This window comes from Aspergillus tubingensis (assembly GCF_013340325.1).
Source record: "Aspergillus tubingensis WU-2223L DNA, scaffold_4, whole genome shotgun sequence".
Lineage (NCBI taxonomy): Eukaryota > Fungi > Ascomycota > Eurotiomycetes > Eurotiales > Aspergillaceae > Aspergillus > Aspergillus tubingensis.
Window position 1 is genome coordinate 324,622 of NW_023336278.1, and position 27,749 is coordinate 352,370.

The following is a 27,749-nucleotide window of genomic DNA, read 5'->3' on the forward strand; positions in this document are numbered from 1 at the left end:
CATTGGAGTAGTACTATGATGAGGATGGAGTACATAAGCTCGGGAAGTCACGAGCAGCAAGCTGTCTTAGCAATCAACCTTGGTTGGTTTCCTGTCTTTGTCAATTTTCCATACCGCTTCTTGTTGCGGATTTCTCTGCATGCGTGGTAGTATTCGCTTATCCCCCGCATTTGAGAGATGTGAAACATTATCGCTTCAATTTGAGGTCTTCAATTAGCTGTTGTTGTGTCATATGACATTCCGTGGTTAGACACGCTGTATGTTGAGTAACATAATAAACCTGCAGAATCATGGGTTCTGCGTATGATTAGTCTAAGAAATGAAATCAAGAGTTGATTGTGAATCAAAATATTTCAGAGAATTTTAATTGAACATCATGATGGCGGGATATCGTGAGATTCTAACTGGTGGCAGCTACTCCGTACTGCAAACATGATTGTCTCGTGCCAGGCAGTCCATCCCCTAACTTGAAATATACATTCGTTCTTACAGCCCATACATACTATCCTTTCCCATCCACACTCAATTATGTACGTACAAAGTAGTAAATATAGCCCCATTTACGGTTCGCAGCCAATTTTTCTAGAATAATAAGAATTTGGAATATTTACCCGGTATGGAATCCTCCGGAAAGAGGGGAGCAAAAATACCCAGATAATCTACTAACTATGGATCTCGCGATGCGTAGGGCCGTAGGCATCAATCAACACCATCACTTCTCCTCCACCAAACGTTGCGATTTCATTTATCTGAAAGGAAACTGTCCGATTGGCCATGTTTCACCGGTTGATAAGTTGTAATTCGTAAGGCCTTTTGATCCCGATGGTCGTAGGCATCGCTGCTACATAGTACTACGTATTCCATAGAAGAATATACAATTAATGTGTTGGCCTGGTGGTCCACGATGATAAGATGCGGAAGATCACCGAAATCGCTAACATGACTGGTGTATATTCTTTAGGCTACTTGGTGGGTAAGTAGGACTTTAGAGTCGGACGGAAACGACCGAATGCAGTGAGCTTGCGCGTCATCTCTATAAAAAAAATTTTTTTCTAGAGGCAAAAAAAGACGTTGTGTGCATCCACGTAGGTAAAGTAGTTTTGGGAAGTGTGGCCCAGCCACTAGGTAGGTAGATAACAACTAACTAGACTACTCCGTACGGACCTTCCACAGACAGTGAAGTGCGTGGTGAACCTACAAAGTACCAAGGTATAGATACCCCCTAGAGGAAGCCGGTTCCATGGGATGACATGTTCATCCGTGGTAGGTGATTGGTAAGTAAGGTTCTAGTCCACCAGGTATCTAAAGCAAATACTAACAACAATTGAGCGATGCCTAAAGGGGGCGCAACGACAATCCTCCGCTGGTCGGCGAGTGGATTTTTGCTGTAAGTTAGTATGCCCATCATCCACTGCATCCATCATATTTTGCCCGAATGGGCATTAAACCCCGTATTGGGTACTCCCGTAGACAAATAAGCATCGGTTCATCTATACCGAGCATCTTATCCCGAGAAAAAAAAAAAAGCTTCGCTCTTGCGATGGAGGAGAAGGCATACGTATGTTGCTTTTTTGCCCCGCCCATTGAGGTTCTGAACATCATGGGATCGGGGTGTGGCTAAGAAAAAGGGGGTCGGTATTGGGGCTAGGTTACTATGGTGATGATGGTCGGGGTGAGTTGTCCCATGTCGACAAGCTGATCCGGTCGGTCCCCTTGTACGGGCTTTGATGCTAAAGCTTAAGTGAGCGGATTGGGTCGTTCTAGCCGTGATATAGGGGGTAATTGGGATGGATGATTTATGGTTTGTTATGATGGATAGGGGAGAGTTATGATGTGCAGTGCTCGGCAAAAGTATCTTATGAAGAGGGTGTATCATGAAATGTCCTGGGAGTTGTAGAACGCCAAAATCATTCCGATGCTTTTGGACCTCATTGCCACTGCTGAATGATCTGTCAAAGACAAAGTATACTCCGTCCTCGAACAATTCATTCCCAACCCCTCTACATCATAAGTTGTCATACTGGATGCGTCAGACTGGGAGACCATATTCAATCCTTATCAGGCAAAACAGTGCTAGCCGGTTCCAGCCACCCGCGTCTAGTGGCGTTTGGGAGAACGTGCTCGGTGGTAAGATTTATCGGCTACTTCATTAGTACATGCGCTTTATTACGCAGCGTCAGAAGTGAAACATCGGCAATGAAAGAGGTTGCAGCAGCTTGCCTTGGCCAAGCCGAGGTTCGACATGATTATCATTTGAGAGGCAAAATCGACCAACTCCATCCAAATATAACACCACCGCGAACAAGAAATAGGAAATCTCATTAAAGTCAGTTGCAAGGGCGTCTCGCGCCACTTAAGGAGCGAGATTATCTCCCAGGGCAGTCTTATTATTGCGACGGATAGTTGTGGAGTAGGAATGGGTCTGATAGCTGAAGAACTCTAAACGGATCGAGAAAGAACAAGCAATAGTGGCAGCGACCACGGCGATCGCTCTTTGCCAGGTTTTGATAATGCGCGCGGGATTCTCCTCGCAGGGAAGTAATCAATCATCCCGTTATTCCTTTTTGTGACGGGTGAGAGGATCATACCGACGGAGAATCCCCTTACAGCGCATAGCCGGGTGTATACATGAGATCGGACTGACTCTTTCTGCAACCGTTCAAGATCTGAGACTCGGATGGAATTTGTCTCGCTTTTGAAAGTCCCAGCGAGGCAGCTATAGATCATGTCATATCATGGATGTTTCGAGTGATTGCCACTATGAAATTAGCATGGGAAGAATGCGCCTATGGGCAAGCAGCTTTGGACTCTGGCTGGCCGCGCCGGGAGTGTCTAATCATCTTATCCAGCCGGCCAATTTCTATCGCGGTATGGTATGTAAGATACGACGACTGGAAATTACAGCACCAGCAACTCGGAGTACTTTGTGGCCAGGCCAAGTGGGGGCCACTAACAGTGGGTATGGGAGTTACAGCCGTGTTACGTATAGCTGTAAGACACACGTGATGCTCTCCCCCTCAGAGCCATCGATTCGCCACTTTATTATTAGCTTCCCGAGACATTGTTTTGTTATGATTCGGTATCCACCGGTACCTGAAGCCAAGACGAGAATTGAGTTTTCAGGCATGAGGTCCAGCGCATTCATCTTGGAAGTCAAAGAACAAGAACAAGAATGAGTTCAAACTGAAAACGGGGATCATAGCAGTGCCACAGAATGGACCGTTAAAACATTTACCTTTCTTTTTTGTTATTCGCCTCAGTCGTCTGCCGTTTTCTATGCACATACGTGTCAAGAGGCAAAAGCAACTCAAAGGCATCTAGGCGACCGAAATTCCAACACGCGAACAGGGCGCTGCATACCAACGTAAGGCAGGCAAAGGACAGGACTTGTGAGGGAGGACGGAGTCGAGTCCGCACTGGGAGGAAAAGCGGGTCCCCCTCAGATTCCAATAAATTCAGATCGACCACTATACAGCGACCGGACTCGCTAGGTGTTGTTGAATTTGATACTAGCATTCTTAGAAGCTTCGTGGTGTCACTCATGCTGCTGGCGATGGAAAACAAGCTGACTTGGCTGCGGTTGAGTGGGAAAGGGATAAATAATAGGCGAACAAAATCAATGGTGGAGCGAAGGGATAAGCCAATACTGTGTTGGCAATATGAATATATCCTCCATAGATACTCCGGAGATTCTACTGTACTACGTAGTAGATAATTAGTCGACCTCACTAGATCACACAGGCCATCGCAGGTTCAGTGAGATACATGTATATTTTGTTCCTGGTATAGGATGCTAATATTAGTCAGGACCTCCCTAGCAATGCGCGATTGGGGTCTGGCCCCTCCTAGCGGCAGGATGCTAAATTTGTCAGTATTGTTACCTGCCACAACGAATGTCCGTGATGTATCGAGTTGCATTCCATTAGAGGAGTCACCTGTCAGTTGTGGTTGACGACTTCCTGATGGTTTCAGCAGTGAGATGCTGATGTTTTGAATGGGTGGCGGGGGGCACCAATGGATGATGCCGGGTTGTTCATAGATTTCACAAGACAGATCGACTATTGTAGTATGACGTTTGAGTTGTGAATGGGAAGCCCACTTCACCATCACAACCAGAAGAAACGGGGCCAGACTTTTTTCGATACAGTCAAAAATACGGAGTAAAGTTGCCTGCGGGAGTGGTTGTTAGTATCTAGTCCGATTCAAGCTGCTGCATCGGCTCGAGCAATGAATACAAGCACCAGAAGCCTATGCTTGGTATGAATGGTTAGGATTTGCTGAGAGCCTGAGAGACGGGGGAAGAAGGGGGGGGAGGAAGAGGAGCCAAAGGGAAGGCACAACGAATCAGCAGACGCATGAGCAAGAAGTTGGCCATTGGCGAGGTGTTACAGGATGGAGCAAACTAAACCAAATGGACCATTCGTTTCCAGGACCAAGATCAGGATTCCTCGATTTCTTTTTCCGCTCTCCGTTACCGTGGGCCAATCGCCCCCCCTCGAAGTTAATTAATTAAACCCGGACAGGCACGGTAAATTGAGTAAATTACAGGTATGAGCAGCGTTCATACGCAGGTCCGGTAACGTCGCAAGGAGAGAAAGACGCCCCCCTCCCCGGTCTCAGGTCCACCAGCCTTTTCGGGGCCACGACTCCTTTCTTGCCTTGGTTTGTCCTCCCTGAAAGTCTTCCCACTTTCTTTTGAAGAAGATTTTCTTTTCCAGCCATCCAGTCCTTCTTTCCCTTTCCTCTCTCGTTTCTCTCGCTTTCCTCTGTCCTTCCCTTCCTTCTTTCCCCTTCTTCCCTTCCCCGTGCAAATCGTGCCTGCCTAACCTGCGCACTTTCTCTCGCTGAGGGTCTTCGTTCATAAAGCTTCTCCTTCGTTGAAGCTCTTAATTCACTCGCTCGCTTATTTATTGTCTCACAAGCCCCCCTTCTTCAGCTCTTACGCTGCTATCCGTGTGAACAAAGGGCCTCGCCTCGCCCCAGTCTGCATACTTAACCATCAGCCGTCATTGGTAGGTCAACCTTTTCCTCTGATTCAAGCTGCTGTTTGATCTGCTATCTTTGCGCCTGCCACGACTGCGATTGGATCTGTTGGATTGCAGTGGGAAGGACCTTGGCAGTGGCTCAGAAGCAATCGAGGTGAACATTGGTGACTGACATCTTCTCCACTATACAGTCTCAAGTTATCCTAAGCAATGGCTTTCATCAAATACGCCCTCCCCGCTCTTGCTGCGGCCCAGGTCGCCATGGCTGCCAGTGAGTACCACCCGCCATCATCTGGATGAAGTGAGTAGTGAACGGCACTTACTGATAACAATATAGGCTGTGGTAGCACCGACAGCACCATCACCATCTCCAGCCAGAGTGACCTTGACAGCTACGCGACCTGCACCACCCTCAAGGGTGATGTTGAGATCAGCGAGAGCGCCTCTGGTGACCTCACCCTCAGCGGTGTCACCTCCATCACTGGTGGACTGAGCTGCACCGGCGGCAGCAACATCACCTCCTTCAGCTCTTCCTCCCTGAGCTCCATCGGCGACACCTTCAAGCTGGACGGTCTCACTACCCTCACCACCCTCAGCTTGACCAACCTCACCAGCGTTGGCTCCATCTCCTGGACTGCTCTCCCCGAGCTGCAGTCCCTGGACTTCACCAAGGGTGTTTCCGAGGCCGGCAGTGTCACCATCACCAACACTGGTCTTACCAGCTTGGACGGTATCTCCCTCAAGACCGTCGGTACCTTCGACATCACCGAGAACACCAACCTGAAGACCGTTAACGTCAACGAGCTCACCAACGCCACTGGTCTGATCAACTTCGCTGGTAACATGGACTCCCTGCAGATTATCCTGCCCAACCTCGGCACCGGTACCAACATGACCTTCCGTAACGTCAGCGGTGTCTCCATCCCCTCTCTCGAGACTCTCAGCGGTCAGCTTGGTTTCTGGGGTAACACCTTCACCAACTTCAGCGCTGCCAACCTCACCACCACTGGTGACCTTGTCTTCGACGACAACACCAAGCTGAACAACATCAGCATGCCCGTCCTGAAGACCGTCAACGGTGGATTCCAGATTGCTCGCAATGACAAGCTTAAGTCCATCAACTTCCCCGACCTGAAGGAGGTTACTGGTGCCATTGACTTCAGCGGTGACTTCGACGAGTAAGTTTCTCCAGTTGCTTTGTTCCGATGAGACGTTCTGTTTGCTAACTCGTGTGTCCAGGGTTTCCCTCTCTTCCCTGACCGAGGTCAAGGGTGGCTTCAACATGCAGAGCACTGGTAACTTCAGCTGCAGCGCCTTCAAGACCCTGCGCGAGAACAACGTCATCCGTGGTACCTACACCTGCAAGGCCAGCACCTCCGACCCCACCACCAGCGATGGATCCTCTGGCACCTCTTCCTCCACCAGCAGCAGCAGCAGCTCTTCCTCCACCAGCAGCGACAGCGCCTCCGTCATGAACGTGGCCAACATGCCCGCTCTTGGTCTTGCTGCCGTCCTCGGTGGTCTGATCCAGTACGCTCTGTAAAGGACAACTTGATACCAAACATTTGTGTGTACGCTTTTTTGAAACCCTTATCATGGTCGTGTAAAGTTGCCTAATAAGCAATTGGTTTCCTTTAATTCCAGTACTGTGCTGTTTCTTATGATAATAATTGAATATCGGTTTGCTTGAGCCAAAATTCGCACGGCGTGGCATTGTGCCTCGGGAGATGAATTGCTTTTTTTATTTTTCTGTTCATTTTGAGCATGAGCATCAATTTTATTTTGAGTCGTGACAGGTGAAGCGGGTCGAGGGAGGGTGATAAATTGTACGAACCGGACACCTGGCGATGTGCGCGAGGTGGCTGGGTTTGCTGCGGTCAGGCCTCTTCTCGGCCCTGTGAGCTGTCGGATTGTGTTCTATAGACGTTCCTTTGCAGTTTACGTGTGCGTTTTGCTACATGACAGTATGTTGTTCTTACTCTATACGCTAATTCGCCGTCCATAATTGACGTATCCTATTTCTCATTCTAAATTGAGATTGCCTCCACATCCTTCTGCCTTTTTGAGTAATGTCTTGGTGTGGTTTGGTGTGGTCTGGCCTGGTCTGATGTGTGGTCCGAGGGCAACTTTGTCGGATGTACTTATGTCCTCAGTTTGCAGCAGGAATACGGTCTCGTGCTGCCTGCTGTCTGTCTGTCCGTCCGCCCGTCTAACTAACACCAGCAGCAGCAGCTGCTGCTGCTGCTACTGCTACTGCTACATGACCGTGGCGAACGGAAAGTTAAAGTCCGCGCAGATGACCGGCTCTTGCCTCCCCTTCCCACCTCCCGAACCAGGTGCATATGCGAGACTGACTGCATTGCTGGCCGTAAGACACCTCACTCAGAAGTGGGACTCAGGCATCTTCCCCCTTAATTCTTTCCCTCTCTGTAAACACCATGGTAGTATATATTTAGATGAATGAATATAGGCGGAGTGAGTATATCAAGTCAAAAGTACTTTGGTTCCTCTCTCTCTCCATACTATCATGTGGGAAGAAAGAAAGAGCACCAATGTGAATTACTAAATCTATCATCGTGGATCTGAGCCATCGATCGTGGGATTTCAAGTGCTCGTGAATGTGCGTGGGTGGATGGGTGGGTGATATGCCTCAAGTACTGCGTACATATACATGCGTACATACATACATACATATATACTTACATACGGAGTACATATTTCCAGTTTATGAGAGCCAGTGAGTGTGAGTGTGAGTGTAAAGTGTGAGTGGAGATTTCCGAGAAAGCAAGCAGACTGTCGTCTGACTGACTATCTGTCTGCGTGTGAGTTCAGCTGAGCTGAGCTGAGCTGCTTGCTTGCTTACTTGCTCGGTAGGTTAGTTGGGAAAGTGGTCTTTTGACATCGACTTTAATCTCCTATTCAGGCTGTCTGTCTTTCTGCGAGAGGGCAGATTTGGTTGGTTGGTATGTATCGTAGGTAGGATCGATCTTAATCTCTCTTATTAGTACTACTCCACTGCTGCTGCTGCTGCTGCTGCTGCTGTCTCTCCATCTGTTTGCGGGCCGCAGATGTGGATTGGAGTCGAGTCCCGGAATGACCGGGGGTTATTGTTGTTGTTGTTGTTCTTGTGTGTTGCATTAGTAGACATGCATGCATTGGCCTATATCTCTCAATGTAGTACTCTGTAGTCTAGATGGAGTTAGTTTGTTGATTGGTATGTATTCTAGTCATGTGGATATAAATGTTCTTCGTGCTTTTCATTGCCTCTTTCTGGGAAGTACCCTACCCTACCTTACCCTACCCAAATATGTAGTTAGGCATGTACTACTGCGCTTTATTAAGTACGTAGGTTATTGTGTTGTGACTGAGTGGGTAGGTAGGTAGTAGAGAGATTGATGTGTCAATTCAGTTCCGGTGAGGGAGCATGGAAGGGGTGGAATGATGATCGAATTTGTGTTTTGTTTATATTTAGTAGTTGGTTAGTTGGTAGGTAAGTTATAGCTATTTGGTTGGTTGGAGTTAGTTGTTTGAGTTAATAGTTTGGTAGTTAAGTTAATTAGATTACTGTTATGGATAGTTGGTGGAGAGAAAAAGTGAAAGTCTGTCAAAAGTACGGAGGACTATTTAACTCTGAGTATGATGGGATTTAATCTTCATGGTGGAATATACTACTTGAAGATAGTCACTGAATGTGTAGGTTATACTATCTATCTTGCTACTTGCTACTTGCTGGTTTTGTTGGCAGTGTAGAAGCAAGGTATATACATATGCGGCAGGTTTCACTTTATTTTCTCACTTAAACTTCATGCTTGACAGATAAACCTCACCTATTTAACTAGGACACTTTATTAACTGCAATTGCCTTCTGACTACCTGCCTATCTTTCTATACATCTACTGCTCCATAAACAACACTGGGGCCCGGATTTGGGATCCCGGTCACCTGGCTGGCCGGATGATTTTCCCTAGCCCAACTGGTGGGTAAATAGACCCACGATGGACGGGTCTGCGATCGGATTGGATTTCCGTAGACATTTTTTATATCGAGTCGATGCTGCTATATTACCAGAACTTTTTTTACACTTTTTGTTGAGGAGATAATGTTCGCAAGGGCCACACAGTGTCTGTGTGCCTACGGAAGGTCCGGTGATGGTTCGCGAACTGCGCGTGTTCACCCTCTGGGTTGGGAGCGGGGGAAGGTCAAGGCGACGACAAGGAGGCTGTAGGTTGAGGTAGTATGAATGGAAGAGGGGAATGAACTCTAAATACGATTATGGAGATGCCGTCGTACGTAGTGTACCTTTGTTTCATGTTGGTTTATCTCCGAAAGGAAAGAGGTATGTCCGTGCGGCTTTGGGGAGGGGGGAACGAAGAGAGGGGATCGAGGTCTCGAGTGGCTCTCGAGGATCAATAGAGTAAGTGTCTAGTCTTCCTAAAATGAAGGGAGACCAAGAAAGAATGAAAGAAAACAGAAAAAAAGAAAAAGGACCTACCTAGTGTTGTGCTAGGCAAGAGGATGATGGAGGATGAGGATCCATATGATAGATAACCGGATAGGGGATGCCTTGCATGTGTGGATGCCTCAGGTCGGCCGTCTTAGGGCTAGGGCGGACAAGAATAGCATAGCCTGAGGAATTGCCTTCGGAGATCCTCGCCTTTGCTCCTCCGTCAGTATGCAATCCTCTCTGTGTAGGTGCTACGGCTGAAGGGTCTGGAACCCGGTCTAGTGGCAATGATGAGAGCGTCATTGCTAGTAGCTGGGCTGATCAGGTGTACGAGTCCCTTGAGCCGTAAGGCAGTGGTTGAGGCAAGGTGGTGGCTATATCTGGAACCAGACTCATGCAGAAATAGATAATGATGGGGCCTTACAACGCAGGACGAGGTGGACGCAGCACTCCGTATGGAATAATGGAATGCCGGGAGAAGGGCGCCCCCTTGGAGCATCTGAAACAATGGCACGAGTTGCTTGAGCCTTACTGGCGGCGGTGGTCGACTCTAGGACGGCCTTCAATATTATTCTGCATAAGGGCACTATGCAAATGCGGAAGGCAGAGAGATAGGACTTCGTGCCAGTACGTGAGCCATTCTGGCCCGGCCAGGACCGAGTGGCAAAGGATCACATCACGGAGACAAGAATCTGATACATGAGGCGATCTTGCATCGCCGCACGCAGGGCCATCCCGGTCTCTGCTGAGATCCGTGCCATGATGGGCCACGCTAATGTACGTGTGTTCATAAGCGTATCCTCCGGAGCCCTCTCATGGGTTAACTATGTATGTACGTTCAATGAGATGCGTACGTACTACTGTAACCCGACTGGGGTTGAACGGGGCCTAATAATGTTGTACTGTAAGTGCGTTGGGGGAAGCCGGTAGCGACAGGGAAGTTGCTGTAAGCAAGTCGACAGGTAGACTAGCCCGGGTAGCTTTGCGAGCCGGACGACTGGCTACCGGGTTTGGACAACGCATTGAGGGGCGCGAAGGGGTCTAGGCGGGGAGGGTCGTTGCTTCTGTGATGCATCACCTGGGGACAATGATTGGCAAAGGCGTCAGGCTCTTGCTGGGTCTTTTTGCCTCTTTGCAAGCGTTTCGAGTCCAACTGAAGTAAGCGGCATGCGATCGGAAGTGCTCTGAATGTTGTTGATTCTTTGTGATGCGGATGAATTTTTTTTCCCTATCCATTATGACCTTTGGGAGGCTTGAGGGGGAGGGGGATCTCCAAAAGCAAAGGATTCAGTCAACTGTCAATGTGTCAGCGGCAGTCCGTGTCAGTTTTGCTGCCTCTCGACTGTTGGACCCGCCAGTCGACGCTGTGTAACCAATTCCAAATCTAGACCAAACTTAAATCACTCCTCGGCTTTCCCATTTCCTGCCAGTCAGGACGGCCTTGCACCCTATTCGAACAAGATACCGATGATGATGGTCCTCGAGTCATCAAACCCAAGGTGACTCGGTACTATGGTCGAACCCAAATCGCAATGAACCGGTTCCCCGTACTTAGTAAATCGTGCTATGGATCTCTCATGGACACATTAAGGTTCACTTCAGCCGCTCATCTCTCTCACTCTCCCTCTCTATTGATGGATTGTTGCCCTTCCGTCGCTGCTGGGGATTCCCTGGTTGAAACCAATAGATTGGCACTTATCGATGCTTCCAGGCCCCGATAATTCGGAAAATAAGCGAAACTTGTCAAGTCAGTGTCCTTCGGGCAATTTTCTAAGGTTTTAGTCCATGGGCCCGTGAGCCGGGGGAGCATGTAGGAGCGCAAGCACATATGCCATCTATGGACATAGACTCAGCGAGAGTTTACGAGTGAGTTCGTGCCTGGCGGCCACTGCGTGCGAGCGAATTCTGATCGAGCAGGGGTGGCTACTCTTTCAACTGGTGTCCAGTGTTTCATGACTTTGTTCTGGTGGATTTATGTACTGCCAACTCAGCACTATGGAGCTTGGTACTTTGGAGCCTCCACTATGGTACTATTGGTGGTTTTGAGGGGGCAAAACCGATCGGACATACTCGTTGATATGGCCTAACAAACACCATCGGCGGCAATCCTCGCTATCGCCGCGCGGCGCCGTCTGCTGAAGAAAGGGCGGCTAAGTGTAGCGATAACGTTCAAAGGCGCCATCGTCATCCTCGGCTACTAGGGCAAAGGACTTGCCTCTCCGGGAATAACGGAGTCCGCCCTAACCATGTTAGTTAATTGATCATTCAACTCTCATGGCGTCCACGCCGCCCTCGGAACTTCCCCCAAGCCATTACCATATGGGAGGCTGGTAGATAGTTATCGTTTGGCGCACAAGATAATGATCGTCCACATTCCTCCTTCAACTCTCTCAACGTGGGGCGGCCTGGGCGTGGCTGGAGCTAGAAGATCCATTGTTCCTTCATCATGCCGCATCCTCAGATCCGGGGGCACCTGAATATGACAGATCTGATCCGGCCGCCGCCTTGATTGCCATCTATCAGCGAACCCGGGATAAGGTTTGTCCTGTTTGGTCATGTTCTCCTCATATGGCTCTTGGCTTTGGTACCCCATTACTCTGTATCGCCGGCCCTCCTTTCTCCACTGACACCCTCGGGGTCTGCTCTCTCCCAGTGAAGAGAGAGTCGTGTCCTTTCCCGGGGGATCTTCCATTCACTGATTGCATTCCCGTCCACCGTACCACGGTTCCAACGAGCGGCACTCCTCAGTGTAAACCTGGAAATGGGGTTCCCTCACGCTTCTTCACGCGATAGTCTGGTGGAGTTTTCCGAAACAACTCCTCATAGCGTCTGTCTGTTGGAGACGTCCGACGGCATTCCAAATCCCCTGCCCAGGTCTAAGCCAGCCTATTGCGACGGACTACACCAGGCCTGCACCAAGAAAAGAAGCAGTCCAGAATTGGGTCTGACAGCCGTCACATCCTGGTCGCTGGGATCTCCCAGTGACCCAGGCGTATGGGCCCTTCGTCGGCTGTGGATGATCCCAACTCTGTCCGAGTTTTGACCCCTTCGTTCGGGCCCGTTCGGTAATAACCTGTGCTATTATAGACAAGGCCACTCTATGATCCCATAGTCCGGCTAAACGAGGTTCTCATGGAGACAATGGCTCTGTCGTATGCATCAAGGAGAATCGCCTCACTCGTAACCAGCGAAGACAGGTTAGAACCGTGGAGACTCGTGACAGATTGCGGCCGCTCATTGCCTCCTATCCGACAAAGGTCGATCCCTGGTCTCCTCACACAGCTCTTCCAGGTACCAGGTACTTTTGGCTTCCGTCCTAGAAGTCCTTGCTTCGTGCTATTAGGTCCTATCCCACCTCCTGCCGAAGCTATGATCTGCTTTCGGGGAACCTGCATCTGCCTCTGCATCGGATCATTATGTATAGTACATTCTTACTCTGGGCGTTCATGACCCTTTATTGGTACTTTTGCTTTTCCTGGCCAGATGCCCTCATATGGGCCGCAGGTCAAGACGAGAAAGACACAAGATCGGGCCGGGACTGCTCCCGTGGGCCTCACTTTTGCCCTCGATCCCGTGCAGACCATGTGCTATACATAGTAGTATATACGGAGGGGGTGTGTAGTCTATAGTGGCACTGAGTCTGGGAAGATCGAGGCGATCGAGACGACTTTTGATACCCTCCAACTGGATGGTCCGGATGGCTGATCCGATCTGTTCTCTATAATTTGACGTTTAAATTTGCTTCTCCATGGCTTCAGCACCTTGTCCGGTTCGGAATTGGGCCTGTGTTCGAACTGGCCAGACGGATAAGCGCCGCAGAGCTAGTTCCCACACCTGTAACAGCCACCAGTCCGCGCTTGTCCAAACGACGGGAACGTTTTATGCCTCGACGCTATGGGTTTCGCGGATGCATCGCCGCCTGGGCCCAGGATCCGAAGTGGACACTGGGTGGACGGACCATGGCCATTGGCCCGAACAGACTATTGATGACCGCGATGCAAGGGGAGTCGATACCTTTCTTCGCCCCGTGTAGATCGAAAACCGCTGCAGCGGTGACAAATCAAGGGTCTGCGATCCCCAATCCGACTCTCCTTCTTGTTCATCGGGATCATGGCACGTTGATTCGTCGATCCGGTGCTTTGCCTCGCGTCTGTGCCCATTTCTGATAGAGCAATGTCCCATTCTGTTGGAGGGAGTACTATGGAAAGTGAAAATAAAAAGTACTAGTTGATGGGCTGTCGAACTCTGCCGGAAGCTTGTTCATGCATCCCCGCGTGTCCTCATGGGGAGAGGGAGCAAGGGAAGCAGCAGGATAAGGAAGATGAGGGGGGGAGGAGGAGGAGGAGGAGGAGGGAAGAAGGATGATGAAGCAGTGGAGGCGATGACCAAAAGAGGAAGCGGCGCAGAAGAGAAGGTCCAGATGGAGATGGAGGCTGCAGATAATCTGTAGGGGAAGCAGGGAAGTAGTAGTAGACACAAGGAATAGTATCCCAAGAAGAGAAGAAATAATTATAATAATAATAATCAAAATAAAGTAAAAAAAAATAAAAAATGAAAAAATAAAAATAAAATTAAAACCAAGTTAAAAAATAAAAAAGAAAATGAAAAAAATGGAGAATCCAACGACTCCACCACCATCAAACCATCTATCTGTATGTCATCGTCGATGCTCCATTTCCTTGTTGAGGCAGTCGCAGATCGAGCTAATCCGTTTAGCTTCTGGGGAGGATCCCAAGAAAGCACTTGGTGATACATCCCGAATGCTCTCTCTCTCTCTCTCTCCCTCTTTCACACACTCTCCCATACTGTTTCCGTACTATTCGCATCCTCTCAACCCTTCGCATTCCTCTTCCGATGCAGTTCATTGCCAGCTCAAACTGCACGTCTGAGCGCGCCACCACAATGGCGTCCTTTTGCTGCTCTTTCTGGTCTTTCCCCACTCCCTCCTTCGCCGACTTCCTCATCCATTGCCTCCTCCTTCCCCTCTCCTCGTTCTCGCCTGCGGCTTCCAACATATAAAACATGCAGCGGGATCCTCCCGTCTTGCTCTGTGAGAAGTATTGTGTTCTTCATCATCAAATCTCAGCTGCTCCTCGTGGATTAACCTGATTGTTTCCTCTTGTCTTACTTCTATCCTTAGAAACCCCCCTCATCCTCTTCCTCCCCCCCTTGATTGTATCAGCGTCATTGTTGCCACTGAACTCTCATTTACTATCATCATCCCTTGTGGTCCTTATTATTGCTCCTCCCCCTTGAAGCTTATTCTATATACTTCTTGGCTGTGTGGTTTGCTTACTTCACGCCTAATCATCCCGCGCCGGTGCAGACATACATATCAGAGACATTTCCCCTCCTGCCTGCAGTGCATACAGACAAACCTCAGACATACAGCTCTCTAGCTGCAGCCCCCCGTCTTTCATCTTACCTGCAGCAAGAACCCTCAGCACCATGATGTTTGAAGACATGAACACCATGGCTGACGACATCTCTCGCCGTTGTTCTCTCCCGTAAGTTGTCTTTAAGCCTTGCCGACAGATGCAGCATCTGACGTGACATGCTCCCCCACAGTGTGCGTTCCCTCTCCAGTGCATCCAGCACAGCAGACATGAGCGAGGACCGCCGCTTGCCCCCGCTCCCCCGCGTGGAGCCCTTGCCCCGGGGCCCCTTTGACCCGTTCACCACCAACATCGGTGCCACCAGCTCTCCAAGCTCCCAGGACGCTTTTCCCGTTAGGTCGCCGTGGCCTGAAGCGGAACACATTGTGACTCCCCCATCACCAGCAACCTCCGCCGATAGTTCCTGGCCAGAGTCCGTTCAGTCACAAAAGGCCTTTGACTGGCCGCAAGAGCTTTCCCCTGCAGAACTCCTGAACCTCATCGCCCCCAAGCACATTAACCGCAAGCCGCCGTTGCAGCAGCTCTGCGGGCGAAAGCGCAAGGAAAGCATGGTCTCTGCGGATTCAGACGACCAGAGAGAAAAGCACAGAATTGCAGAGGGAAACCGAAGGAAGAACCTCAGCCAGCTACATCGTGAGCTGGACAGCCGCATCCATGATTTCTTCTTGGAGCGCGCCGGCTGGAACCCGTCCAAGAGCCTACCAGAGTCCAAGGAGCATATTGTTCAGGCTGCCATCTTTCTCATCGACTTCATGCTTTTGATCATCATCCACTTGATCCGCCAGGAGAATGAGATGCCTCGTCAACTGTCCGAGAAACTGGAGCCCCAGATCCGCTGCATGCAGTTGCAGCAGCTGGTTTCTAGTCTTCAGCAGCAGAACCAGACTGCCCAGCAGCAGATCAAAAGTCTGAAGCAAGAGAACCAGATGTTGGAGGAGCGCAACCAAGCGCTCGAGCTTCAGCTGAAGTCATACGAGCACATGTTCCGATCGCCCAAGAGCGAGCCCCTGACTTCTCAGCCGATCATTCATCACGCCGAGGCCAAGCCACGTAACATGCTCCCCGGGTTGCGGGTATTCTGCGACGAGATTGCCGCCAGCAGCCCTGAATCCTCTCGGCTTGAGTCCCATCCCACAGCGCCAGCTTTCACTTTCGGACATACATACCTTACCCACACTCCTTCTATCACACGGTCCTCTTCGCCTGTGTTCGCACACGGGCCTCACTCAGTGCCTGTATCACGGCGTCAATCCATCATCCCGTCGCCATGAATTGGTGCATCTGCCTCCTTCATGATCACTGAGGGAACCCTGTCATGATTCTCCTTGAGTCCATTCCTAGAGCGGCTGTTGCGCAGCCCAAATTTGTTTTCCATCTCATTTAAACTGTGATTTCTGGCATAGCGAGAGCGTTCGTCATCGACATATACTTGGGACAAGTGATGTCTCCTGCACCGTGATCTGTTTACCGTCTGATATAGAGTCCACACTGGACTCAGGCTTTCCTGCGCATCTCTCCTATCGAACACGGAAAAGGAGCAATGTGTACATCATTTGAGAGGAAGAAAAGGAGGAAAAAGGCAAAGAGCGTTTGTTAGGCATTTACGACGGATGGTTTTATTTGGTGTCTGTACAATCTTTCTTCCGTGTTCATATTGGGGAAGGCTATAATTATCTTGTTCACTGGCCAGGATCTGGAGCATTGTGGCGACAGTTTTATTGGGTTGAATTTTCGTTTTCCGCTTTACTATACATACACGACTGATTTCGGTATCTATTTCTTTTGTGATGTCTTCTGCTTATTTTTCAGGGTTCGGTTCCCATGGGGTGAATTTTTGTAACTATCAGCATAGAGCGAGATGACCATGAAAATATTCTTATCTATAAAGAAAAAGTAAACTCAAATGGGGTACAGAGTAGCGGGTGACTGCTTCAAACATGAGGTAGTAGACCTTTGGAAGAGTCGAGTAGATATGTTAGTAGTGATACATAGTGCAATTCGGTCGTTGAGTTATGCCGTGGATGAGGGTTATGCAGCTGATTAAGGGTCTCCTTAGTCACCCGCGGCTATAAATAAAAAAGGAAAATTAAAAGCGGCGGGCCAATCCCGAAGCGGCCAACTGGACTTTGAGTCTGGCTGGAACTTCGGCGGGTCGAATCTTCCCTGTCAACCTGGAACTTCTCTTCTGTCGACGACCATTCCATTCATCTTATCCTCCCCTGGACTTCTCTGTGTCGCTTGACTGAGAACTGGTCAGATCACTTTGTGTCCTGATCGTTCATCGTCTGCTTCTCACATTCGTTTGAAACCTACTCCTTCTTTGCTGGGGCCCTCCGGTGCCGCACCACGCTCCCGCAGCCAGCCTTTTCCCTACCCTTTTTCCTGCCCCGGGCGATCGCTGGCTTCCACCCCCCCCCTTCTCCATATCGCATCGTCAACTCTGACCTCCCCTGTCGACGCCTTCGATCCGTCAGATTTCAGTCTCGATTTTGTGTGATCGTCCCTGCCATTATCTGCATCGCGTCCAAACCCGCTCCTTTTCCCTTCTCCGGACGGTCCGTCTCTTCCGCCGCCCGTTCTGCATCGTGTTGTCCGCTCCACGACAGATTGATCGATCTCCCTGGACTCTGGTGTCCCAGCGATAGACATCCCCATCCTCAGAAATCGTCGCCTAGCTGTAGGCGTCGACGGTTTCTGAACACGAAAAGCGAGATCATTCTGCTCGCTTTCCTGGCCAACTCATAATCTTATTTCCCCTTTTTCTCCCCCGTCGCGAAGATGTTGCTCCCCAAGGGTGGTGTAACGTGGAAGTCTGCCAAAGCACGGCTGCCTCCATGGCGGGCTGTTCTGTTCCTGGTCACACGGACCCGTTTTCTGGTCTCATTGGCCATCACTGGTCTTGTAGTCCTACTATGGCGTGGCATCAGCAAGTCAGCGTCGGAGATGCAGAGGTGAGTACCTGACTCGACGTTGACAGGGCTGCCCGCGACACCCGGTCCCTGGCAACGACTTGCAGGCACGCGACCAGAAAACGCTAACGGCTGCATGTAGCTTCTACTGCTATGGCCCTTCAAAATCGCCGATGGAGATGAGCATCAACGAAATGGTCGAGTGGACCGCGCACACACAGACCCCTGTCCTCTTCAACCATCACGCTGCCTACGAAGTGAACTCCTCGAGCATCAAGACCGTCGACCTCAACCCCATCAAGTCTACCTCCCAGGCCATCTCGAATTCTGAGCGGGTGCTCATCCTCACCCCTCTGAGAGACGCATCCGAACATCTGGTCAACTACTTCGATCTCCTCTACAAGCTGACGTACCCTCACAACCTCATTGACCTGGCTTTCCTCGTTGGTGATTGCAGTGACGACACCATGGCTGTTCTTACCGCTGAGCTGTCCCGGATCCAGGACCAGGTGGATGAGAAGATTGCTTTCCGTAGCGCGACAATTGTGCAGAAGGACTTTGGGGCTGATGTCGAGATGAACGTCGAGGACAGGCACTCCTTTGCTGCTCAAGGCCCGCGCCGCAAGGCTATCGGTCGCGCCCGCAACTACCTGCTCTACTCGGCTCTCAAACCTGATCACTCTTGGGTCTACTGGAGAGATGTTGACATCTTTGACAGCCCTGATAGCATCATTGAAGATTTCATTGCTCACGACAGGGATATTCTGGTTCCAAGTACGTTGCAACACCTCTATGAATACCACGTTTCAAGGTGCTAACCCCGTCGCAGACATCTGGTTCCATCGCTACCGGGATGGTGTTGATGTCGAAGGTCGATGTATGTACACAAACTTCCCTTCACAATCCTCGCTTTGCTAATTCTTGCAGTTGACTACAACTCGTGGATCGAATCGGACAAGGGACGCCGGCTTCGGCAGACTCTCGACCCGGATACTGTTCTGGCTGAAGGCTACAAGGAGTACGACACTGGCCGCACTTACCTGGTTGGCATGGGTGACTGGAGAAAGAACAAGGATGAGGAAGTTGAGCTCGACGGTATTGGCGGTGTCAACATCCTCGTGAAGGCCGATGTTCACCGGACTGGCATCAACTTCCCGGCCTACGCTTTCGAGAACCAGGCTGAAACCGAGGGATTCGCCCGCATGGCCAAGCGTGCTGGATACCAGGTGTACGGTCTTCCGAACTATGTGGTCTGGCACATTGACACGGATGAGAAGCCTGGCAACCTCGGAGGCCGCAAGGCATACTAGCTGCTTACCTGAGTTGATTCTCATTTTCCCGCAGTTTGAGTGGTTCACCTATTGCCACATCTCATCCTTTGACGCCTGAATACCCCGTTCCCGTGTACATCCGAGCCCTTGCAGCGGTTCTTTGCATGGAGGCTTTCCTCTTAACGCTTTTATTGAAAACTTTTTTCTTCGATTTTTTTTTTTCCCTTTTTCTCTTTCGTGATTGCATTTCTTCGGACGCGGGGACGGATATCTCACGACGCCGGTAATTAAGTCTTTCTTTGTATTGCGTGCTAGGGTTATGTCTGATTTTGTTGGCGCTACGGGGACAGTGTTCAGCGGTATTGGAAGCTCATAGAGAGCGAGTGAGCGGGCTCTGGTTGGAGCCTACGTTGTTCTTCCAGGCCCAAGCCATGGGCTCCTTTCACCGGCATGGTGCTCTCAAGCTATTGCTCATCTCCCGGGGTCTGCTTGACGCATCATCTGCAGTTAGAGCAGTTGACCGTATTCGGGATGAGCTATACAGTAGCTCAGGGAGGTCGATGAAAGAGGCAGATGAACAGGGCCATGGTGCTTGGCGTCCATGTACATACATATATAGGCTACAATCTGGTGGGCTTGTTATGATTGTAAAACCGATAAGCTAGTAGCAGTAGTAGGAACTAAATAGTAGTCATAGGTTTTAATAGTAGGAATAGTCGAAGATCCACCGGATAAGTGCTGCTCCTGCCTCCCCACCTTTTCCCCGCTTCCACTTCCCGCCATCGGATCTCTCATCTTGCCGGACTTTTCCCTCAGTTTTCCCTCTCACCACACTTTACACCTTTCTGATTGCGTATCATTGAAGACGAAAACTTCAACACCATGCCTGCCAAGAACGAATTTCTCTGCATCCTCCCGGACAAGCCGGGAATGATGGCCAAGCGACTGGAAGTTCGCCCGTAAGAACTACCCCTCACCTGTTCTTTCTAGTCATCAACACTGACAACACCGGCTTCACCGAACAGTCAACACTTGGAAGGAGTCAAGCCCCTCGTCGAAGCCGGCTCTGTGGTTGCGGGAGGTACATCATAGTTGCCACACTCCCTGTTTTCTCCTGCTTCTCCGTTGCTGACTTCTTCCCCTAATAAGGCGCAATGCTCGACAAGCACCCCGCAGAAGGCGAATCCATGTCCTTCCAAGGAAGCATGATGATGGTATTGGCGGAGACCAAGGAGGAAGCCGAGGCGCTCCTCAGGAATGATATCTACACGAAGAGTGGAGTGTGGGACATGGACAAGGCGCAGATTATTCCGGTTTGTGTTTATTCCCTGCTTCTGCCTCCCTCCCCTTTTGGCAGGCCCATCACCATGCGTACCTTTTTACTGACATGTGGGCGGTTATAGTTCAAATCTGCCGTTCGGTTGGCATTGTAGATCTTCTTTTTTGTTCCTGTCACATATCACATTCCATGGTATATATGAATGACTCAGTTTATTGCATAGCGAAAGTGATAGTACCTTTGGTTATTGATACTATTGGAGTAAGTGGGTTTATTTATTCATGCAATGCTTTGCGCGTGGCTAGTGCAAGGTAGGACAGCGCAACAATAGTACGTGCCTGCGGTGGCAGCACGCATTTGCACTATGAAGTGACTGGTCATGTCGGCAGTCATCGTGCCTTTCAGGGGTCGAGTCTGGGAACTTGCATGTGCAGGACTAGTTCTTGACTGGGGCACGATGCTCCATGGGCCGTGTCCCCGGTTGTCTACTTACAGAAGGACATGGTTATCTCCTGCGCCATGTGTTGCTCATTGTTATGCGTCATATCATCCGGATGCTTCCCTGTTGAGCTGAGATGGCTGAAGTTCGTCCTCGGCCGGTGTTTGCTCGGCCACGCTTACGTGACGCAGGTTTTAGGTTTGGGAGTATACATGAGGAAGGACGTGATTTGAGCCTCCAGTTTAAAAGCTGCTGGCAACTTGTTTCTCCGTGATTGGATCCAAACCTAATCCTGATGATCAACAGCACACTCATTATATCGTCACAATCAAGTACTAGCCGGATGGCCGTGACGAGCATTGCATGTCACACTTCTCTTGATTTGCCTCCCGATGATAAAGATATTCTACTGGCGCAAGGTACAAAAAGCGAATATACCCACGACAGTATCATATGTTGAATGTCTCAGTAAAGCGGCCAAGAACTGAACGAGTCAGTGCTTACAGTCGTACTCCAAGCCAACAGTACTTCATCGCGCACACAAAGAAGGTTGATCTTGCGTCACCCTTGATAAACGTGACTGCGGCGATGCATGCACCCACAGGTGTGCATTCCTACAGGCGGAGAGCATGTACACGTAACCCAGCACTAACAAAACGTGGCAGATACCTGAATATGTGACGCCATCACAGCATCTTAAAACTAGAACTGTCAAGTCGTGCAACCAAAGCATCAGTTACCTAAGATCTCATCATGCCGTCCAACGAGAGTCAACCAAAGGTAGGCAATAACGCCGTACTTCGCAACATCAATCCCAACTACACGGGCTTCGACCATATTAGATGGTATGTCGGGAATGCCCGTCAAGCAGCGACCTACTTCGTCGCCCAATTTGGCTTCCGCATCGTTGCCTACCGCGGACCAGAAACGGGCTCTCACCTAAGCTGTTCGTACGTTGTCACCAACGGAAACGCCCGATTCGTTCTCACGGCTCCCATCACTTCTCCCAATAACACCTGGGACAAGCGGGCCTCAGGCGCAGACCGTCAGCAGTTGGATGAGATCCATACACATCTCACCAAGCACGGCGATGGCGTCAAAGACATCGCGTTCGCCGTCGACGATGTCACTGGCGTTTGGGAACACGCCATCCAGCACGGTGCCATGTCCATCCAGGAACCACAACTCCTCAAAGATGACAGCGGCGAGGTCCGTTCCGCCACATTCCAGACCTACGGCGACACAGCACATACGCTGATCAACAGATCCGCGTATCAAGGGATCTTCCTCCCCGGATACCAAGCCGTATCCGGCCAGGATCGACTGAACGATCTACTTCCCGAGATTGACGTGATCGAAATCGACCATTGCGTGGGCAATCAAGGCTGGAATGGCCTAGACAGCATCGTGAAGTAGTAAGCATCACCTCCCATCCCCATAACACCTTTCATACTATACATTAACACAACCACCAGCTACGAAGACGCCCTAAACTTCCACCGCTACTGGACCGTCGACGACAAAGAAATGTGCTCCCAATACTCCGCAATGCGCTCCATCGTAATGGCCTCGCCCAACGAAATCATCAAAATGCCCATGAACGAGCCCGCCACCGGTCTCAAAAAGTCCCAAATAGAGGAGTACGCCATACCCTCCCCCCCACTTTCCCTTTCATTCTCCCCAACAGCAAACCCCCTCACCGGACTACTGATTAACATCCGCCAGATTCGTAGAATACTACAACGGCCCGGGCTGCCAACACATCGCCCTCCTCACCCCGAACATCCTCCAAGCCGTAAAGAACCTCACCACCCGCGGCGTATCCTTCCTCTCCGTCCCGGAGACCTATTACGCCAACATGCGCACGCGCCTCGCATCCGCGAACATAACCCTAGCCGAAGACATCAACCTGCTTCAGAAATACAATATATTGATTGATTTCGATGAGGGTGGGTATTTGCTGCAGATTTTCACAAAGCATGTGGTTGATCGCCCGACGGTGTTTCTGGAGATTATTCAGAGGGAGGGATTTGATGGCTTTGGGGCGGGGAATTTTAGGAGTTTGTTTGAGGCGTTTGAGAGGGAGCAGGAGGGGAGGGGGAATTTGTAGGTATTCTTTGATTGATTGCTAGGTTGGTTGGTTAGATGGGAATTAGAGACTAGGGTTTAAGAGAGTGGTTGCTGCTATCATTTGGCTTTGCTAGAATAGATCAGGAGTGGGTTGCTTTATAGTACTATTGTCAACACTTGATGTGGCTACGTAAGTGTCTTGTGGCTCATGTACTCCGGTTCAATTAAGGTAAGGAAGGAATACGGTTAATCTAGGTAGATTATCTTCGCGTCACTATAAAAGTAGAAGAAGAAAATGATCAAGAACTTCGATACAAGCTAGCTCAACCATCTTATATCAAAACATACAACATCCATACCATCCCGCCAATATCCATTCCATTTCCGTCCCTGAACGCCGTCCCTATGAATAGATATAACGCATTGGAAGAATACCGAGACTAGACCCCATCATAAACAATACTGTAATATAGCAGCATATCATCACTGCTGCTGCGGCTGCTGCGGCGGCGCTGGCGCAGCAGCACCACCCGGGGTAATCTTAGGTCGTTTCGGGTCGTTCTCAACGCCTACCGGTGGAGCAGGCCCGCTGCCGCCACTAGGGTTCGAGGCATTCGTCACATCAGACAAAGGGGGTCGTTTTCCGTTCATGTTCTGCGGTGCAAGACCCGGTGTAGATGCACGATTGGCGGCCGCAGCTGCGCCCGGAGCATTGATGTTGGGCCGTGTTAAGGGCCGGTAAGATGATGTGGTCATAGGTCTGCTCATGGGGCTGTTCATGCCCGGAGCACCGATCCTGCGGTTCATATCTTGGGATGGGTTGACGAAGTCTCGGGCGTTGTTTGTTGCTGGGGAGGCGGCACCGGTTCCGGCGAGCATGGGTCTGGAGACTGGGAGACTCTTGTTGTGGTCGATGCCTGCGGTCTTTCGGATGGAGGGACTCTCCGCGTGGGGGTCGAAGACTGGGGCTCCGGATGGGATCCCGTTGGGGTTGTCGCGGAGGAGGTCGACTGCGCGAGCTGAGAAGAATGACGCGGAGGGCGTGCCGGGAAGTGTGTCTTGCGGTTTGGGGGGTTCGTTGGTGGTGGGTGCCCCGAATTCACGTTTGATGGGCACGGCACCGCTTGTGTTTGATGCAGCGGCGCCTGCTTGTGCTGGTGGGACCATCCGGTTATTGGGGAGGTTTTGCTGGGGAACTTGAGGAGGCATAGATTGTCGTTGAGGTGCGGGCTGGTTTTGGGCTACGGAAGGGTTGAGTCTGCTGTTAAAGGGCTGAGGGGCGGGATTTTGTCTGGCACCAGGTGCTGGGTTGAAGGGCCGTTCCGGCTTGGATGGCGTTACCATGGCTGGGTTAGGCCTCATTGGTGCACGAGCGTTGTTATTGAATGGCTGTCGAGGTACGTTGGGCCCGTTTAAAGGCGTCGGTGGTTGCTTCTGTGTTTCTGGTCCTAGTACTACCTCGTCTGGGTTGCCGGATCCGCCTACCCCAAAGTCGGCTTCATCGAATAGGTCACCTAAGGAGAAGGTTAGCGGTTGTAAGCGATCGTGACATACCATTGTACTTACTTCCGAACTCCCCATCGCCATCAAATGCCATTGAGTCGTCGAGGCTACTGTTCTTGCCAACATCCGTTGGCCGAGGTGGTAGATCATCGTCTTCTGGACTGGGCTTCGGTTTTACGGGCTCTTTCCTGGGAACAAAGTCTGGGTGACGGTGCAGTTCGTCGACATCCCATTTAGCCTAGAGAGAGTCAGTCGTGGTGAATCGAGTGTCCGCAAAATGGACACATACCGGTACAGTCTTCACCTTGGTGACCTTCGAGACATAGTCCTTATCGTAGACACAGTTGCCCAGGACATTGCCGAAGTTCCTCAGAGCCCGCTTTAGAGCATCGGTTGTCCCCTCTTTCTTAGCTTTCTCGAAAGCAGCAGCCTTTCCTTTACAGTTCTCGATGTGACCGTAACCAATATCCTGATACCAGTCGAGGCTTAGCGTAAAGATACAGACGAGCTCGCTGCAACACAGTGATGCCTACCTCGTGATATGTGCCGTCTTTCAGAGTCACCCTCACAATGACAGATAGACCCAGGCTGATCTTCCCAGTATTCGGGTTCTCCTCGACGAAATCGATCTGAATATTCTGGATTGAGCTTGACCAGCCATTGAATCCGAAAACTTCGTTTGCTAGGTTGATGCATTTATCGGCCGACAGGTAGTGTACTCTCTGTCCCGCAGCCCCAGGCCTGGAAGAGATGTATTCGGGGCCGAGCTTCTTATCGAGACGAGCTTGCAAAGTCGCAATTTCCTGGGCAGTGTACTCGTTAATTCGTCGCTGTGGCTCTTCGAATGGATTCGCGGTGATCGCTCCAGTGGAGTTGGGCATCATGATGGACGCTGGATTCCCTCGGTGCTGGTCGCCAACACTAGAGACGCGGTTAACTTCTTGAGGCGAATGGGGGAGGAGGAGAAACGGGGCCACCGTGTTTACTTACGCGGGCATTATTATAGTAAAGATAGTGAAGTACCAAACTGGGCGGTCATTGAAAGCCACCAGTGGGATAGTCAATTAGTGAATGACAATCAAACATGCTAGCTCTAGGCGTGTCGACGCGTGATCGATGCCGACACGCCTTATCACGTCATCACGTGATGATATCGCTGCCTGTAATGTATCACTCATGGAGTGACTGCCTAATCTACCGAAATCAATGAGCAGGAGTCAGGAGGTCTAGAGTCGCTAAGGTAAATTCTAGCTAGATTTAGGCTTATGATTATTTCGGTTACTTCTCAGCTTTCGTGCTGTGCTAATGCGATGTTGGCATTCTATGACATTCTTCATGCGAGCCTTGCTTTTAAGGCACAAGCAAAATCATTACGAACCTCATCACCACTTATTTGGTGATTTGTTGGATATCGTCATTTAAGCTCTCGATTGGCTCCGCTAAGAAGCACAATATAGGCGCAGTCACTGGACAACAAGACTTGCGCTAGGGATCAGGCCCAGGTCCTTCAGGGACTCGCCGAAATACTCCGCATCGAAGACCTTCCGGGGAAAGTTCTGCGCAAAGCTGTGTACTTCTATTCCATCCTCCCGCTGCAGAGCTGCAGCGATCTCAAAGAGCGTGGTAGTCACTGGGAGAGTCTTCATGATATTTCCCTTCGATGTCTGGAATCTCAGGCGGGTTTCCGTATAGGCCGAAGCGGGCTTCGAGGCAACGGGTCCAGACGTGGTGGCCGCCGGGGCTGGTGCAGGCTGAGCAGGGGGTGCTACACCGGCACGTTCGGCCCTCTCTCGTTCAGCCCGCAGGCGCCGCTCTTCCTTGTCAGCTTCAATCCTAGCCTTGACGCGTTTCTTGGCCTCGATGTCTGCTAGCTTCTCTTTCTTCTTCTGTTCAGCTTCTTTCAGCGCTTGCTTTCGCTGGAGTTCTTCTTTAACGTCTTGGGAGTCCTTGGTGGCCTTCCTACGGATTTCCTGGGACAGAATTAGCAATTAAAATCCAATCGTAGTCGAAACCATCCGTACCTCATTCCTCTTCTTGTCAATCTTGTCCTGCTCTGACTGTCCCGCCCGCTTTTCCGCTAGTTTCTGTCTAAGCTCCTCGAGCCTTGCCTTCTTTTGGTCTTCAGTCAAAGGAGCAAGCTCTTCGGTTGATTCGGAGAAGTCAACGTGTTGGGATTTAGACGCGTGAAACTCGGCCTGTGCATGGCTCCGGAACTTCTTGCCACACTCATTGCACACCAAGCTGCGAGCTTCCTCTCCCGGCTGAAGTGCAGGGCCCTCCTCGCTCTCCTCTTCTTTAATCTCCTCCAGTGACTTGTCCTGATTTGCTTCCAGCCATTCGAGAGCACCCTGAACTGCAAAGTGTTATCAGAAGACTGTCAGCGGTCGACACTGTGTAGCTGGGCTTAAGAGTAACATACTGCCGTTGCCCTTCTTCACTGCAATTTCGGATCTTTCCTTATCAAAGCCCATCTCAATGAGCTGGTCCAGATCGGAGGAGGCCATGGTGACACTGGCTGTGAATTCGGAGAGGGTGAGGTGGTGGTAGAGTCTCAAAAGCGGGGTAAAGGGATCGTCTTTGCTCGGTAACCGACAGGTCGAGTTGTAAATGTGGTATCGCCCGGAGCTGATGAAAACTATAGTCAAATATGGCGCCTTGAGAAAGCGACGATAGAGTGGGGAATTGTTTGAGCGTTGGGAAGAGCTGGGCTTGCGGGTGACGTATCGATAGCTTGAGCTGAGTGATAGATGGCCGGCTGCGGAATGTCCCGCCGCCCAGATAGGCCGCCCCCAAGCGGCATCAGGTACACCAATGTTCTGGACCTTTCTAGCCTTTCTCTGGAGCTCGTACAGCTGGAGAAGGTCTACATGTTTCTCTTTTGCCAGTCACTGTCTGTGGGATTTTGTGAATTCATTTCAGGATTGATATTATATATTCAAGGTCCTAAAATCGAGCGCTTGCGGGCTGGAATAAGATAGCAAATCGCACCCAGGACACTACTCGCACAGAAGTAGTTCTACAATTTAGGATCAATATGAAGATTGACGTATTTTACAGCGCTTATGTTGAGCTTCAATAAGACAAAATGCCCTATGAATATCTAGATGCACGAGTCACAGCTGATGTCCCGATCGTGCAGGATTTGTAAAACACTCATTCGCCCGTCATAAACGATTTATTGCCAGTGATCAAGAAGAAGCTGTCGTTAGCGGCCATTCGGCTTTGCTAGATTGCTGACAGAGCCGATCTATGATGAGACTCTGAAAATGCCTCAACAGGCCCCGAGAAACAAAAGAGCACACAGTATAAGTTAGATCGACCAATGGGCTCCGGAAGATGTGTGATATTGGCGCCTGACAGCCGTCATAAACCAATCTGGAAGATTGGGTACCTATGGCTTCTTGGTTGCATGGTGTCTGGCGAACAACAGCTGTTCAGCACGATTGGCGCAAA

The 27,749-nt window shown here is 50.4% G+C and overlaps 7 protein-coding genes across 7 annotated transcripts; 5 read left to right on the forward strand and 2 right to left on the reverse strand.

The window, feature by feature from the left end:
• Positions 1-5,195: 5,195 nt before the first annotated feature.
• On the forward strand, positions 5,196-6,528 carry ecm33 (GPI-anchored protein Ecm33; the record flags this gene model as incomplete). The annotated part of the gene is made up of 3 exons (XM_035497757.1): positions 5,196-5,256; positions 5,323-6,163; positions 6,225-6,528. The coding sequence occupies 3 exons, from the start codon at positions 5,196-5,198 to the stop codon at positions 6,526-6,528; spliced, it is 1,206 nt and encodes a 401-aa protein (XP_035353650.1).
• An 8,349-nt stretch (positions 6,529-14,877) lies between these two features.
• On the forward strand, positions 14,878-16,096 carry AtWU_02645 (putative HLH DNA binding domain protein; the record flags this gene model as incomplete). The annotated part of the gene is made up of 2 exons (XM_035497758.1): positions 14,878-14,936; positions 14,998-16,096. 2 exons carry the CDS (start codon positions 14,878-14,880, stop codon positions 16,094-16,096), a joined length of 1,158 nt encoding a protein of 385 aa, XP_035353651.1.
• A 1,507-nt stretch (positions 16,097-17,603) lies between these two features.
• Positions 17,604-19,044, forward strand: AtWU_02646 (ANP1/MMN9/VAN1 family protein; the record flags this gene model as incomplete). The annotated part of the gene is made up of 4 exons (XM_035497759.1): positions 17,604-17,776; positions 17,877-18,508; positions 18,564-18,611; positions 18,662-19,044. 4 exons carry the CDS (start codon positions 17,604-17,606, stop codon positions 19,042-19,044), a joined length of 1,236 nt encoding a protein of 411 aa, XP_035353652.1.
• An 843-nt stretch (positions 19,045-19,887) lies between these two features.
• On the forward strand, positions 19,888-20,438 carry AtWU_02647 (uncharacterized protein; the record flags this gene model as incomplete). Its single annotated transcript, XM_035497760.1, has 4 exons — positions 19,888-19,964; positions 20,031-20,086; positions 20,155-20,318; positions 20,409-20,438. 4 exons carry the CDS (start codon positions 19,888-19,890, stop codon positions 20,436-20,438), a joined length of 327 nt encoding a protein of 108 aa, XP_035353653.1.
• Positions 20,439-21,476: 1,038 nt separating this feature from the next.
• Positions 21,477-22,833, forward strand: AtWU_02648 (4-hydroxyphenylpyruvate dioxygenase family protein; the record flags this gene model as incomplete). Its single annotated transcript, XM_035497761.1, has 3 exons — positions 21,477-22,138; positions 22,199-22,363; positions 22,449-22,833. The coding sequence occupies 3 exons, from the start codon at positions 21,477-21,479 to the stop codon at positions 22,831-22,833; spliced, it is 1,212 nt and encodes a 403-aa protein (XP_035353654.1).
• A 443-nt stretch (positions 22,834-23,276) lies between these two features.
• Positions 23,277-25,294, reverse strand: AtWU_02649 (RAD52 DNA repair protein RADC; the record flags this gene model as incomplete). Its single annotated transcript, XM_035497762.1, has 5 exons — positions 23,277-24,307; positions 24,360-24,534; positions 24,586-24,765; positions 24,830-25,217; positions 25,287-25,294. The coding sequence occupies 5 exons, from the start codon at positions 25,292-25,294 to the stop codon at positions 23,277-23,279; spliced, it is 1,782 nt and encodes a 593-aa protein (XP_035353655.1).
• A 465-nt stretch (positions 25,295-25,759) lies between these two features.
• AtWU_02650 (UBX domain protein) lies at positions 25,760-26,800 on the reverse strand (the record flags this gene model as incomplete). Its single annotated transcript, XM_035497763.1, has 3 exons — positions 25,760-26,266; positions 26,318-26,649; positions 26,716-26,800. 3 exons carry the CDS (start codon positions 26,798-26,800, stop codon positions 25,760-25,762), a joined length of 924 nt encoding a protein of 307 aa, XP_035353656.1.
• Positions 26,801-27,749: the final 949 nt, after the last annotated feature.